This window comes from Coregonus lavaretus (assembly GCF_964263955.1).
Source record: "Coregonus lavaretus genome assembly, chromosome: 1".
Lineage (NCBI taxonomy): Eukaryota > Metazoa > Chordata > Actinopteri > Salmoniformes > Salmonidae > Coregonus > Coregonus lavaretus.
The window spans coordinates 57,202,909-57,219,223 of record NC_139988.1 but is presented as its reverse complement, the minus strand read 5'-3'; the positions used below and the strand labels follow the sequence as shown (position 1 = coordinate 57,219,223).

The following is a 16,315-nucleotide window of genomic DNA, read 5'->3' as shown; positions in this document are numbered from 1 at the left end:
CAAAAGTATGTGGACACCCCTTCAAATTAGTGGATTCGGCTATTTCAGCCACACCTGTTGCTGACAGGTGGATAAAATCGAGCACACAGCCATGCAATCTCCATAGACAAACATTGGCAGTAGAATGGCCATACTGAAGAGCTCAGTGACTTTCAATGTGGCAGTGTCATAGGATGCCACCTTTCCAACAAGTAAGTTCGTAAAATAGAGCTATCGCGGTCAAGTGAAGTGATAGGCCACACAAGCTCACAGAACGGGACCATCGAGTGCTGTCCTCGGTTGCAACACGCACTACCGAGTTCCAAACTGCCTCTGGAAGCAACGTCAGCACAATAACTGTTTGTTGGGCGCTTCATGAAATGGGTTTCCATGGCAGAGCAGCGCACACAAGCCTAAGATCATCATACGCAATGCCAAGCGTCGGCTGGAGTAGTGTAAAGCTACCTGCCCCATTGCATAGTGCCAACTGTAAAGTTTGGTAGGGAGGAATAATGTTCTGGGGCTGTTTTTCATGGTTCGGGCTAGGCCCCTTAATTCCAGTGAAGGGAAATCTTAATGCTACAGCATACAATGTCATTCTAGACGATTCTATGCTTCCAACTTTGTGGCAACAGTTTGGAGAAGGCCCTTTCCTGTTTCAGCATGACAATGCCCCTGTGGTCAAAGCGAGGTCCATACAGAAATGGTTTGTCGAGATTGGTGTGGAAGGCCTGACCTCAACCCCATCGAAAACCTTTGGGATGAATTGGAATGCTGACTGCGAGCCAGGCCTAATCGCCCAACATCAGTGCCCGACCTCACTAATGCTCTTGTGGCTGAATGGAAGCAAGTCCCCACAACAATGTTCCAACATCTAGTGGAAAGCCTTCCCAGAAGAGTGGATAAATAAGGTTAGCAGTGTAGTGGTCCTCTGTGGCTCAGCTGGTAGAGCACGGCGCTTGTAACGCTAAGGTAGTGGGTTCGATCCCCGGGACCACAAAAATGTATGCACGCACGACTGTAAGTCGCTTTGGATAAAAGCGTCTGCTAAATGGCATATTATTATTATAGTTAGGGTAAGGTTAAAAATATGATACATTCTTGAAGGCGGGGTTTATGACTTTGTGGCAGTGGTATCTAGTGGAAACCAGATATTTGGGCCTGTAAATCATAAAGACACATCATTTAATTATTTCCTTTGTTTCATCAATTACTTCATGGTTTTAATTCATTACTGTTAATTACGATATGCTTGGATTCACCACTCAATTTTTTTTTTGTTATAATGCATTTTCCATTTTCGGCATCCACCAACTCTTTCCAAATCGAGAAAACTGCATCACCTACATTAGAATCACATGGACATATGTTTCCTGCTTTTTCTAAAAGGCACAGTCTTGACTCTTTTCTGAATGAACAAAGTATGTGTCAGCTGTTTACCTAGGGCGGGTACAAATATGAACATAGCTTTTTATTCATTGTTTGACATATCAAAGATAAAAAGCGTGCTCCTGAAACCCCGTTCGTTTCCACGGCAACAGAGGAGGAGCTTGAACTTTCACCTGTGACTATAGCGGATGTAGTTGGCTAACAAGGAAGTTAGATAGTTTTTGGTTGGTACAACTAGCAGGCTGTAAATTCACGAACTGTAGCTCCAATAAATAATTTTTCCAGTTTATTTGTGAAATATGTTAAACAATCGGATGGATTTACACGATGGCAACATGTCGCAAGTTTGGAGAAAATGACGAGGTACAGTAGTGAGCAAGCAAGCTTGTTTAACTAGCTAATTAGCTAACATAATCAGCTGTCCAATCTAATTCACGGCTAGTAATAAATGCTACTACTTTGCAACGTTATTATTGCGTAAGAATAACCATTGGTGTGTCACAATATGACAAATGCAACATAGAACTGAAAAACACGCAATTTTTGCTGTGTAGCTAGATAGCTAGCTAATACTTCAGCCATGCTAACAATGGTGATTGGTGTCAGCTGTTTAGCTTGTTCGTTAGTTAGCCTGCTCAACTTTAATCATAGTACATCTGTAGTACATAAGTTAGCTAGCTAACAAGTCAACCTGCACAACTGCTTACAATGTACTCTTCTCTCCCATGTTGCTTTCAGGTGACTTGCTTAACAACAGTGGCTTGGACATTTGTGATATGTTAATCACAAAAGACAAGTGTCTAAAATGGACTGAAGTAATTAGTTAGTTGCTAACTATTGAGATGTGCTACTAGCTGTACATGTAAATAAATGACCAATAAGCACTAAGTTATCTATGCCTACAAATCACCAAGCTACATGAACATCATGCACTAAGAAATAAGTTGTTACTATTTGCATGCTCTGTCGCCACTTTTTAAGGTCAATTCACCTCCACATACATTTGTTTTGCTAACCACACATAAACAGAGCTGATCATGTCGCTAGCAGAGCAGTCCCAAAAGTGGTTCCCAACTCATGTCCAAGCCACTGTTCTCCAAGCAACTGACCTACAAGCTAAGAGTAAGAATGGCACCAACGACGCCTACACTATCATCCAGCTGGGAAAGGAGAAGTACTCGACATCTGTGGCAGAGAAAACACTCAGCCCAGTGTGGAGAGAAGAAGCCTCATTTGAACTGCCAGGTCTGCTTCTGGAGGGCAACCCAGAAATCTACGAACTATGCCTCATCGTGATGCACAGGTCCCTGGTGGGGATGGATAAATTCCTGGGCCAGAGTACCATCAATCTCAATGACATTTTTGATAACAAGGAGAGAAGGAAAACTGAGTAAGTATCACCAACTAATCTAACTAAATAATGTTTTTGCCTTTCAAGGAAGTTTCAGAACATTAGGCCTAATACAATAACTTTATTTGTCCAACTGTTAAATAGAAAATGTGTCTTCTGCTCAGCTCTCAACCCCACATGCATAAACATATAGGCTGTAAAGCATCCTTAGTCACAACGAACAATGCTAGGCCTTTGGTTTCCTAGTTCTGTGTTTGATGTTTCAGGAACTGCCAACAGGAAGAAGTAGGGTGGATTTGCGTATGTCTTATTCATGTCACAGGACTAACCTGCAGAAATAACATGGAACATGATTCAGAGGGTTGGGTAGACTAGCCTAAATCATTTGATGGTTTGGAAAAACTGACCCTAATCACCAATGATTTGTCTCTGTGGTCAACTTTGCAAATGTTTTAATGTGGCAGTCAATTGGAAAACATTCTAACAGTATTTCTGATTGTATTCTCAACTCACTGTCATATATTTTTAATGTGGGGCTATGACAGTCAATTGCAAATTAGTCTGAAAATGTGTCTTATCTCATCACCACTAACGAGATGGGTGTGCTTGATGCATGTTGCGTCGGATCTTCTCAAAGTCAGGGGGCGAGGTCAACAGTGCAGTGCGCACCTCATCTCTCCAGTCACATCCAACCTGGATCAATATTTGTTTTTAATGCAGACGAGAGCACTGAATCAGCGTAACGTGAGTTTTAATACTCGGAGGGAGACGGCACAGTATTCCCTTTGAGTCAGGAACCAAAACTCCTCCATAGTAACCCGTGAATGCCTTGTCTGCAGCATTCGGTCACATGACAGCTCGATCAGCTGTTTGATTTCACTTACCGGCATGTCAACTGAGCCAGGATCAATGTCAAACGGATTTAGCTGATTCGGTCACTCATCTGTATAATTATTTTGTATTTCTACTGCATGCTTGCGTTCAGTTTCCCAAATATGTCTGTTACATAGGCATGGAGACACATTTTCTTTTCATTACACAGAAAGTCAACAATCTGTTTTTTACATACATTGCAAATGACAAAAGTTCCGCTCTCAAACTCTTTCCAGTACTCCTCCTCGATAACCACCAAGCCTCAGTGTGAAATAGAACATTGTCTTGCTTTGATCCCATATCTCCACATAGTTTTGCGAACAGGCGCACGTCATGTAGTTTACGATCAAAGTTACCTGCTGCATATCTCAGAGTTCTGCGCTCAGCTCTTTTGCAGCCAGTTGCTCTCGGTGTATCCATTATAGCTCAGAGGGAGACGCATGAATTACTAGAGTGCAGAGGCCTGCCCGCCGTCCTGTGATAGATGGAGCCCCATCTATGCAAAAGTCCACCATTCGTTCCCATGGAATCTGTTTTTCGTCAATATATCCACGCTGCACATTGAACATCCCCTGTGCCCTTTCATGCTTGGGAATCGTGAGACAAAACAATATGTCCTCGTGAATAGCATCCCTTCGACATGTAGCAAACAAAAGTCAATGCATGGGCATCTTGGCCCTCAAAGCTAACGTCCATTTGGAGAGCATAATGTGGGGAGTTTTTGAGTCGTTCAGTCAGTTTCCTCTTGATTGCTAGCTATAGCATAAATTCTTAGTTTCACAGTGTTAGCTGACAACAGTATTGATGTGAGTTTCTGTGCCTCTGCCTCCCCACACATTGTTTTCACCATATCAATTGCGGCCGGTCTCCGCAATAGTGTGTGGTTTCATAGAGTAGCGGGCTTAGCCATTTACCATGAGAATGATTCTAATGCAACGGTCAGGTGCGACCTTTTCCCACAATCTAAGGGCGCTGTGGTTGAATTGTAACTTAAGATTTGAATAATTTGCATTTAGATTTTTAAGGTTAACATCAATAAAATGATTTTGAGGGACAAAGACAATATTATACTGTACAAAAATATAAACGCAACATGTAAAGTGTTGGTCCTATTATTTCAGCTCGTGAAACATGATCACTGAAATTTTCCATGCACATGAAAAGCTTATTTCTCTCAATATATATATATATATATATATATATATATACATAGTTGAAGTTGACTGATTTCTTTAGATTTTCCCATGATGTCAAGCAAGGAGGCACTGAGTTTGAAGGTAGGCCCACAGGTACGCCTCCAATTGACTCAAATGATGTCAGTTAGCCTATCGGAAGCTTCTAAAGCCATGACATCATTTCCTGGAATTTTCTAAGCTGTTTAAAGGCACAGTCAACTTAGTGTATGTAAACTTCTGACCCACTGGAATTTTGATACAGTGAATTATAAGTGACATAATCTGTTTGTAAACAATTGTTGGAAAAATTACTTGTCATGCACAAAGAAGATGTCCTAACCGACTTGCCAAACTATAGTTTGTTAACAAGAAATTTGTGGAGTGGTTGAAAAATGACTCCAACCTAAGTGTATGTAAACTTCCAACTTCAACTATATATATATATATATATATATATATATATATATATATATATATATATATATATATATATATACAGTACCAGTCAAAAGTTTGGACACACCTACTCATTCCAGGGTTTTTCTTTATTTTTACTATTTTTTACATTGTAGAATAATAGTGAAGACATCAAAACTATGAAATAACACATGGAATCATGTAGTAACCAAAAAAGTGTTAAACAAATCAAAATACATTTTATATTTGAGATTCTTCAAATTGCCACCTTTTGCATTGATGGCAGCTTTGCACATTCTTGGCCTTCTCTCAACCAGCTTGATGAGATAGTCACCTGGAATGCATTTCAATTAATAAAGAAAAACCCTTGAATGTGTACAGTGAAGGAAAAAAGTATTTGATCCCCTGCTGATTTAGTAAATTTGCCCACTGACAAAGAAATGATCAGTCTATAATTTTAATGGTAGGTTTATTTGAACAGTGAGACACAGAATAACAACAACAAAATCCAGATAGACGCATGTCAAAAATGTTATACATTGATTTGCATTTTAATGAGGGAAATAAGTATTTGACCCCCTCTCAATCAGAAAGATTTCTGGCTCCCAGGTGTCTTTTATACAGGTAACGAGCTGAGATTAGGAGCACACTCTTAAAGGGAGTGCTCCTAATCTCAGTTTGTTACCTGTATAAAAGACACCTGTCCACAGAAGCAAGCAATCAATCAATCAGATTCCAAACTCTCCACCATGGCCAAGACCAAAGAGCTCTCCAAGGATGTCAGGGACAAGATTGTAAACCTACACAAGGCTGGAATGGGCTACAAGACCATCGCCAAGCAGCTTGGTGAGAAGGTGACAACAGTTGGTGCGATTATTCGCAAATGGAAGAAACACAAAATAACTGTCAATCTCCCTCGGCCTGGGGCTCCATGCAAGATCTCACCTCGTGGAGTTGCAATGATCATGAGAACGGTGAGGAATCAGCCCAGAACTACACGGGAGGATCTTGTCAATGATCTCAAGGCAGCTGGGACCATAGGAGTGGAACAAAATCCCTCCTGAGATGTGTGCAAACCTGGTGGCCAACTACAAGAAACTTCTGACCTCTGTGATTGCCAACAAGGGGTTTGCTACCAAGATCTAAGTCATGTTTTGCAGAGGGGTCAAATACTTATTTCCCTCATTCAAATGCAAATCAATTTATAACATTTTTGACATGCGTTTTTCTGGATTTTTGTTGTTGTTATTCTGTCTCTCACTGTTCAAATAAACCTACCATTAAAATGATAGACTGATCATGTCTTTGTCAGTGGGCAAACGTACAAAATCAGCAAGGGATCAAATACTTTTTTCCCTCACTGTAGGTGTGTCCAAACTTTTGACTGGTACTGTATATATATATATTACTTTTTAGCTCTTTTTCTCCCAATTTCGTGATATCCTATTGGTAGTCAGTCTTGTCCCATTGCTGCAACTCCCGTACAGACTCGGGAGAGGCGAAGGTCAAGAGCCATGCATCCTCCGAAACACGACCCTGCCAAGTCGCACTGCTTCTTGACACACTGCTCGCTTAACCCGTAAGCCAGCCGCACCAACGTGTTGGAGGAAACACCATATTTCTGGCGACCGTGTCAGCGTGCATGCGCCCGGCCCGCCACAGGAGTCGCTGGAGCGCGATGGGACAAGGACATCCCAGCCGGCCAAACCTTCCCCTAACCCGGGCGACGCTGGGCCAATTGTACATCACCTTATGGGTCTCCCGGTCATGGCCGGCTGTGACACACCCCGGGATCGAACCCGGGTCTGTAGTGATGCCTCAAGCACTGCGATGCAGTGCCTTAGACAGCTGCGCCACTCGGGAGGTCCTCTCTAAAATATTTTGCACATATTTGTTTACATTCCTGTTAGTGAGCATTTTGTCCTTTGCCTAGATAATCTATCCACCTGACAGGTGTGGTATATCAAGAAGCAGATTAAATAGCATGATCATTCAACCTACCAGGGTGTTTACAAACGCTACAGGAACAAGATCATCCACATGTATCGATCACATTTTTACTAGTACTGTAGAACTTTGTTCTAAAGCTGTATCCGTAACCATTGGATGCAGTGATCACAATATATAGTGGCTATATCCAGGAAAGCCAAAGTTCCAAAAGCTGGGCCTAATATAGTGTGTAAGAGATCATACAAAATATTTTGCTGTGACTCTTTTATGTGGATGATGTTGAAAATATTTATTGGTCTGATGTGATTTAATAAGGACTTGATGAATTTATGAAATTGCTTCTTCCAATTATTGATAAACATGCACCTGTTAAAAGACTGACTGTTAGAACTTTTAAGGCTCCATGGATTGATGAGGAATTGAAAAACTGTATGGTTGAAAGAGATGGGGCAAAAAGAGTGGCTAATAAGTCTGGCTGCACATCTGACTGGCTGACTTACTGCAAATTGAGGAATTATGTGACTAAACTCAACAAAAAGAAGAAACTGTATTATGAAGCCAAGATCAATGATATAAAGGAAAAACATTGGAGTACTTTACATGAAATTATGGGCAGAAAGGCAAATTCAACTCAATCTTTCATCGAATCAGGTGGCCAGTAATAAACTGGTCCTGAACATCTCTAAAACTAAGAGCATTGTATTTGGTACAAATCATTCCCTAAGTTCTAGACCTCAGCTGAATCTGGTAATGAATGGTGTGGCTGTTGAACAAGTTGAGGAGACTAAATTACTTGGCATTAGATTGTACACTGTCATGGTCATAACATGTAGATTCAATGGTTGCAAAGATGGGGAGAGGTCTGTCCGTAATAAAGAGATGCTCTGCTTTTTTGACACCCCACTCCAAAAAGCAAGTTCTGTAGGCTCTAGTTTTGTCTTATTTTGATTATTGTCCAGTCGTGTGGTTGAGTGCTGCAAGGAAAGACCTAGTTAAGCTACAGCTGGCCCAGAACAAAGCGGCACGTCTTGCTCTTTATTGTAATCAGAGGGCTGATATAAATACTATGCATGCCAGTCTCTTTTGGCTAAGAGTTTAGAGACTGACTGTATCACTTATCTTTATAAAGAAACATTGTGTTGAAATTCCCAAATTGTTTGCATAGTCAACTTACACACAGCTCTTACACACACACTTACCCCACCAGACATGCCACCAGGGGTCTTTTCTCAGTCCCCAAATCCAGAACAAATTCAAGAAAGCGTACAGTATTATATAGGGCCATTATTGCATGGAACTCCGTTCCATCTCATATTGCTCAAATAAACGGCAAACTTGGGGGTGGGGGGGATATTTATGTCTGTAATTAAGCCCTTTTGTGGGGGAAAACTCTGATTGGCTGGGCCTGGCGGCTCCCCAGTGGGTGGGGAAAGGTCCCCTGCTCAGTCATGTGAAATCCATAGATTAGGTCCTAATGAATTCATTTGAATTGACTGATTTCCCTTATATGAACCGTAACTCAGTAAAATCTTTGAAATTGTTGTATGTTGTGTTTTATATTTTTGTTCAGTATATAATATTTCATTTATAAAACAGGATTTTAAAGAATTATCCCACAAACCCATTTTCTTATCAGGTCGCGACTCCTAGTTCGGGAACCGCTGGGGTGTAAGCATTAGAGTACGCCGCCTCAATATTTGTAGCCATAGGTTATATCTCTCTAGGAGCTGATCTGTCATCAGTATTGTGGAATAATTATAATGTTAAGGTATGATTGGAAAGGGAGAACACTGATCAGAGAGCAGTGCTGAATTTCTTTCGATCTTATCAGTTGACACAGGCCCCAACGACGCACTGGGAAATGCATGTCGGCCGTTGTAGGAAAGATGCGTCGTTAAAACACTCGTAAGCCTAAATTCCATCGCTATCGGGAAACTGGGCCCTGTACGATGGCAGGTGATGGGGTCGATAAACCAGGAGGATTCTCAATCATCGTTTAAATCTCCAGTTTGGGAACGTTTTGGCTTCCCAGTAGATTACAACGGCGATGGACAGAGAGTTAACAGTACAATGTCGCCATTGCTCAACGAGAATAGCCTTTGCAGCTGCCAACACCTCAAACATGTTGACAAATTTACGTCGACATCACCCTAGTATTCCTAGCAAGACGTAAAAAAACAACGTCACAACTTCGTCTCCCCTCTGCATTCAAGCAGCCCTTGGCAGCTGATTCTGACCGGGCCAAATAAATTACAAGAGCGATAGGCATGTTTATAGCCACAGATATGCGCCCATTATGAACTTCGCCCTCTCGCACCCATTTCAGCAAATGGGTAGTACCCGCTCTATATAAGCAATGCACCCTGTGTTGCACTTACTACAGATGGATGGACCTCCAGTGCTACACAGAGGTACTTAGCGACAGCCCATCACATTACCCCAGAGTGGGAGATGAGAGGTACTGTGCTACAGACACGCCCCCTTTGAGTCACACATTTTTCTCTTTGTAAGATAACAAATGGCAATACTGTCCTTGCTTATTCTTGCCTTATACTGTAATTGAGATGGTAAACTGTCATTTATGGACATAGGCTAAATGTTGTGTTGTGCTATTTTGAGTATTAGCCTATGCTAACTGAATGTGGTGGAGCTTGCCAAACATGTCTTGTTACTAATTGTGGATGTATGGGGAAAAAACACTACACCAGCTCCACCCAATCCAGTGGTGCTACGTAAAGTTATTTTTGGCTGTGTAGAATAACTATAGCACAATGTGTTGTAGTTAGCTAGGCCTAGGCTACATGATGGGTAAGCCTACATTCTGCTCAGAGGAACAGGAACATAGGAGGATCTGGTGTCAATTAGCCATTGGTACATTTCATCATGCAAACATTAGCACACTTCCTCTTTACCCGCTAGTTGGGGAGAATTGCGATATGTCATAATCAACCACTGATGGTAGTATTTATTTAAGGTGCCGGAGCTGATGCACCTCCCAGGGTTTGCAGTCATTCAAGTACAGAGCTGTTGTGGAGATGTCAATGTACCAGTATTTAGTCATCCCACACAACTGACGCAAATAGAATGAGCCAAAGGCCTACTTTTGTGCTGCCATATCCATATACTGGAGCAGTCCCAATTCGCTAACAACTGTGTCCGTCAACTGTGTTTTCAAGCTGACCCATGGGGAGGAGAGTCTATCTTGACATCGAAGTAGGCAGCCCCTAATTATCGCACACCTGTGTTTGTTGATTGTGAGGAGTTTCTCAGAGGTCTTGGTAGAGTGGGAGTATTGTGGTTCCAGGCAAAGGGAGGTTTATCTTGGCCTTGACACCCATGTGAAGTACAGGGCTGGCCCCATCTCAGCAGCATGCTGTGGCTCCTAGATCGTGCTCCGAAGGACAGAGCACACTATGTGAATAAAGCTAGCTAGACCAAGAGGCCTTTGCCATGGCGGTTCTTTGGCCACAGTAAAGGGCAAAAACCATCATCCCTGTCTACTTTTCCAATGACAGAAGTAGGCTAAAGCTTGAACAGACAGAGAGAGTTTGTGCTCATTGAGGAATTGTGGAATTTACCAGAGCACCTGCTGTTTGAGAGGTAGTTTAAATGTTGACTTTGTATTTTGAATGAGCTTTGTTCCCAGTTCTACATTGTTGCAGTCGACAAACCATTGGTTTATATAGGCTAGACCAGTGGTCACCAACCGGTTGATCGCGGTCTACTAGTCGGTCTCCTAGGCATTCCTAGTCGATCGCCAAACATTTCTATAAAAAACCCAACAATAAAGCCACAGAGTTTCTAAACCCAGAGGCGCAAGTTCGTGAGACTTTGGGGAACGCTTGCAAAACAGGCCAAACAGACCAGGCCAGGGTTTGGGGTTTGAGAAGTCAATGAGAAGTGCAAAAGTCTTCCTTAGTTGTTAATTTTCCCGAAATCTAAAGGCACAACCTAGATTCGAGCCTATGATCATGACAGACACATTTTAATGTTTGTCAAAACAACTTTATATTGAAGGAGTGCCTTTTGATTTGATGGCCTGCGCAGTTCGGCGCAAAACAACCGTTGGACCCGATGACGTGTTTCTACACATGAGTTTAGCTAGTCAACGTCGCCATGACATCGCCTCAAGTGTGATCGGGGATTTCTATTGGAGAAGCAGTTTTTGCCTATCTTCGTACTCTCTTTGATAAAGCCTTGCGTTCCTGTTTTTATATTTGTTTCACGTGGTTTGCAGTAGGTGCACTTGATTCAGCTGCCCTGCGCGGGGTAGTCAGTGTTCCCATGTTGAACCATTTCATGTGTCTGAAGGTACAAACTCTGCCTACCCAGCGGGCCCAGAGAGCAAATCATGTGCACCTATAGGCCTACCGCTGGCCAATCAGATATCTCAGATCACTGTGCAGCTTCCAAGAGCCCACAGCGACGTTTATACTGTGAGATTTCAAAACTTTTAAAACCACGACTAGAGAGCGCGAATACAGCTTTTATTTTTGTTGCTACAAAGTGTATCATTAGGCTTGCATTATTATTAGCGGCTTGTCTTTTTTAATATCGAGGAATATTTCACTTTCTCTGGTCATAGGAGTAACAACATGAATTGGTGCATAAGGCAGAAATAATGAAGTACAACCCGAGGTTTACCATCAACTGGAAGACGGTGTCTCCTTTATGTCAGTCTCCCTCCGCTGAGACTGACCATCAGATGCAGGCACCATCAGTCCAGTAAAATACAATAAAAAAGAGAATTATTTCAATTTAGGCTCACTCAGCTATGCCTCACAAGTAATACAACAAATAATCTATTACCAGTGTGATCATATACCTCAAGTCTTAAAATATAATGTTAAAATTGTCTGAGAAGAACAACATTGCAATGCCATTGGCAGGGCAATTCAAGCATAGCCAATATGCATTGATAATGTATTGGGCCTATAGCCTACTGCATACACATCATTGCTGCAGAACAGTTTTTAATAGGTTAATGTTGCATAGGCTTCCGTTTTTTAAGTAATGTTTTTTTTTATCTAAGCGCTAGACCTCAGCCTGCATTTTGACTTAGAAAGTGATCTCACCTCAAAGGTTGGTGTCCACTGGGCTAGACCTAGACTATGGAGAAGCCAGCATTCTCATTAGCATGTATGAGTTGCATGGTTGTCCTGCACAATTGCCTTTGTAATTTCCCAATTGCTTGTCGTAGCAGTTCTGAACAAAGGCCAGATTTGTGCAAATGTCACCCGTTTTTCTCTCAGTGTAGGCATCAATCGTATTACTTCCAGCAGAAAAGGCAAAGAGGTTAAATAAACAGTAGCAGAATGGCCTCGACGAACCATATTATTTAACATTCTTTCGAGATTCAGACCATCACAGTTAGCAGGGAATTATGTTTATCCCTCGTATAATATGGATTCTCATGGAGGCGAAAAGCTTCAAGTGACGTCGCCTGTGGATTTATGTGAGGTGAAATTGTGGAGTTTCACCACAGACATTTTACCCTAATCATTTATTGAATACACGAGTTGTAGCTGTTCATCAGGGAAAGGTGTCAGACTCAAACTGTTTTTTGATCCTCACTTTTCTACTAATTTCTTCAAAATGAAATAGCTTAACTCACTTATTTACTCTCAGATTTCTGTATTGTACCTTTACTGATAGTTTTTACCTCCAAATCGATGGAGCATATCACTTTAGCCTATTTGTTTTTTAAGCTAATATTTCATAAAGAAAGCCTAGAATTTAGATACATGAAATAATAGGCCTATATTTCCCACTGATTTTAAACAACTTACACCAATAATTCAAAGTGGAAAAAAGATCTAAACATGTTCATAATTAATACATTTTCAAAAGGATGGATACGTAACCACCCCTGTTGCTATGACAAACCTAAATGAGCTCAGAACAAAAACAAATAGCTTTTTTAACTTGAATTTGTGATGTTTTACCACCCATTAAGGCACCTGATGTTTTCTTTGATATTTTCATCTTATATTCCTGTATTCATTTTAATGTGCCACTAACAACAATTACCTGTCTAATAATTATCCCTATTTCCTTCTTTCAGCTGGTACTCCTTGGACTCCAGGCCAGGGAAGAAGAAGAAGGCGAGAGGGAAGATCCAGGTCAGCATCCAGTTCATGAGGAACAACATGACGGCCAGCATGTTCGACCTCTCTGTAAAGGACAAGCCCCGCTCGCCCTTCACCAAACTCAAGGACAAGCTGAAGGGTCGCAAGCACGATGGTGGCTTCTCCGACACCACCTCAGCCATCCTGCCCAGCTCTGCCATGTGTGACTCGGAGACCCTTCGCCAGCCCAGTGCTCCGGAACATCAGCCCCAACCGGAGCCCAAGATCAAGAGACCCTTACTGGCCGGCTCCCATAAGCTCTCTGCTGCCCACTCCATGTCCGACCTCATTGGCACCCACTTCCGCCCCAAGCTGGACTCTATGAACTCCATCGAGGAGCTGGGTAAGGACAGCAGCTTCTTCTAGTGTTAGGCCTATTTTAGTATTTACATGTATTAGCCCAGGGATTCCCAAACGTTTTTGCGTCGATGACCCCTTTTGTGATGATAAATTCATCAGTTTAAATTACAGTGCGTTTATGTTCAAGACAACGTTTTGGGAGAATAAAATAAGAATTGTTTTGAAAAAATGTATAATTGAGGGAGTACTGTGGACACAAAAATCCCTGTGAGCTTCCCAGCCCCATGTTGTGCATCTAAGAGTTAAGGACATCAATTTGATGAATAATATTACATTGTATTGTATTGCACACTCTTTTCCATGGATCCCTTGTCCAAAATTAGTTGAATCTGTTGTTGCTAGCTAGCAATATTCTAACACTGCATTCTGAAAGTATTCAGACCCCTTGACTTTTTCCACATTTTGTTACGTTACAACCTTATTCTAAAATTGATTAAATTGTTTTTTTCCCTCCTCAATCTACACACAATAACCCATAATGACAAAGCAAAAACAGGTTTTTAGACATTTTTGCAAGTGTATTAAAAATAAATAAATGAAATATCACATTCACATAAGTTTTCAGACCCTTTACTCAGTACTTTGTTGAAGCACCTTTGGCAGTGGTTACAGCCTCGAGTCTTCTTGGGTATGACGCTACAAGCTTGGCACACCTGTATTTAGGGAGTTTCTCCCATTCTTCTCTGCAGATCCTCTCAAGCTCTGTCAGGTTGGATGGGGAGCGTTGCTGCACAGCTATTTTCAGGTCTCTCCAGGATGTTCAATCGGGTTCAAGTCCGGGCTCTGGCTGGGCCACTCAAGGACATTCAGAGACTTGTCCCGAAGCCACTCCTGCGTTGCCTTGGCTGTGTGCTTAGGGTCGTTGTCCTGTTGGAAGGTGAACCTTCGCCCCAATCTGAAGTCCTGAGCACTCTGGAGCAGGTTTTCATCAAGGATCTCTCTGTACTTTGCTCTCTTTTTCTTTGCCTCGATCCTGACTAGTCTCTCAGTCCCTGCCACTGAAAAACATCCCCACAGCATGATGCTGCCACCACCATGCTTCACTGTAGGGATGGTGCCAGGTTTACTCCAGACGTGATGCTTGGCATTCAGGCCAAAGAGTTCAATCTTGGTTTCATCAGACCAGAGAATCTTGTTTCTCATGGTCTGAAAGTCTTTAGGTGCCTTTTGGCAAACTCCAAGCGGGGTGTCGTGCCTTTTACTGAGGAGTGGCTTCCGTCTGGACACTCTACCATAAAGGCCTAATTGGTGGAGTGCTGCAGAGATGGTTGTCCTTCTGGAAGGTTCTCTCATCTCCACAGAGGAACTCTAGAGCTCTGTAAGAGTGACCATCGGGTTCTTCGTGACCTCCCTGACCAAGGTCCTTCTCCCCCGATTGTTCAGTTTGGCCGGGCGGCCAGATCTAGGAAGAGTCTTGGTGGTTCCACACTTCTTCCATTTAAGAATGATGGAGGCCACTGTGTTCTTGGGGACCTTCAATCCTGCAGAAATGTTTTTGTACCCTTCCCCAGATCTGTGCTACGTCGCAATCCTGTTTTGGGAGCTCTACGGGCAATTCCTTCCAACCTCATGGCTTGGTTTTTGCTCTGACATGCTCTGTCAACTGTGGGACCTTATATAGACAGGTGTGAGCCTTTCCAAATCATGTCCAATCAATTGAATTTACCACAGGTGGACTCCAATATTGCCTTGCACGCTCTTGCCTGCATCTAGCTGATCTAGGGTGTAATCATTAGTCCAAATGTTGCAAACGAGAGTTTCTATTGGGCAAATTCAGGTATGTTTATCCCCGTTTTGTTCCGTTTGCTTCCATTCAAGAAATGTTTTTCAACAGAATCGGCAGAATGAATACACCCCTTATCACATGCAAACGCAGTTCACTTTCATAGCAGCCACATACAAACGGCATGATCCCTTTGATCGTTGTATTCCTTCTCGCATCTACGCGCTCTTCTCCTCTATCCTTTTCCCTTCGCTTGTGGACTTCAGTGCACAACACATCAGCTTTCTGTGACCCAGGCGAAAAATACTTTTCCAAGCCAAACCTTCATATAATAACCGCTAACCACTACACACAGCCTACATCGTTGTCACCATATTAACGTCATAGTCAACATAGCTACTAGAACTAACACGTTAGTAAACCTGCTACAATCATGCAGTACAGTGTACAGTCAGCAGCAAGCGGTTTAGCAGTTACACCTACGGGCCCCGGTGGCAATGTTAATAAAACCAAAAGCTTACCTTGACTTGAAAGAGTTCCAGTGTTGGATAGCCGTAGCTAGCTAGCTAGCTAACATAGTTTGCGTAGGCTGAGTAGGCTAAACTAGCTAGCTGCATTCGCTAGATAAGTAAGTGAAAAATAAATCTCTCTTGCTTCTCCTTCATTTTTGAAGAAATTAATTTGTTCAAAACTGTTCAACTATTTTCTTTCTCTGTCATGGAAGGTGGTGAGAACCACAAGCCTCCTATGTTTTGTTTTGATGTCAATCTGCCAGTAGGAGGACTGAAACTAGCTGTCCTCCAGCTACACCATGGTGCTACCCTACAGAGTGCTGTTGAGGCTACAGTAGACCTTCATTGCAAAACAGTGTGTTTTAATCAATTATTTGGTGACGTGAATATATTTAGGATAGTTTTATCTAAAAAGGATACCTTTTTTAATGTTTCCGAAATTCACTGAGAAGGATGGT

General features: G+C 42.1%; 1 protein-coding gene across 1 annotated transcript in view; it reads left to right on the top strand.

Annotated features, from left to right (window-relative positions):
* Window positions 1–1,549: 1,549 nt before the first annotated feature.
* Window positions 1,550–16,315, top strand: part of LOC311150560 (rab11 family-interacting protein 2-like) — a 28,884-nt gene continuing 14,118 nt past the window's right edge. The window contains exons 1-3 of the mRNA XM_084188038.1: window positions 1,550–1,731; window positions 2,107–2,758; window positions 13,199–13,605. Of these exons, the coding sequence (XP_084044164.1) occupies window positions 2,406–2,758; window positions 13,199–13,605 (760 nt within the window). The 5' untranslated portion in view covers window positions 1,550–1,731; window positions 2,107–2,405. The remainder of the gene's footprint in view (window positions 1,732–2,106; window positions 2,759–13,198; window positions 13,606–16,315) is intronic.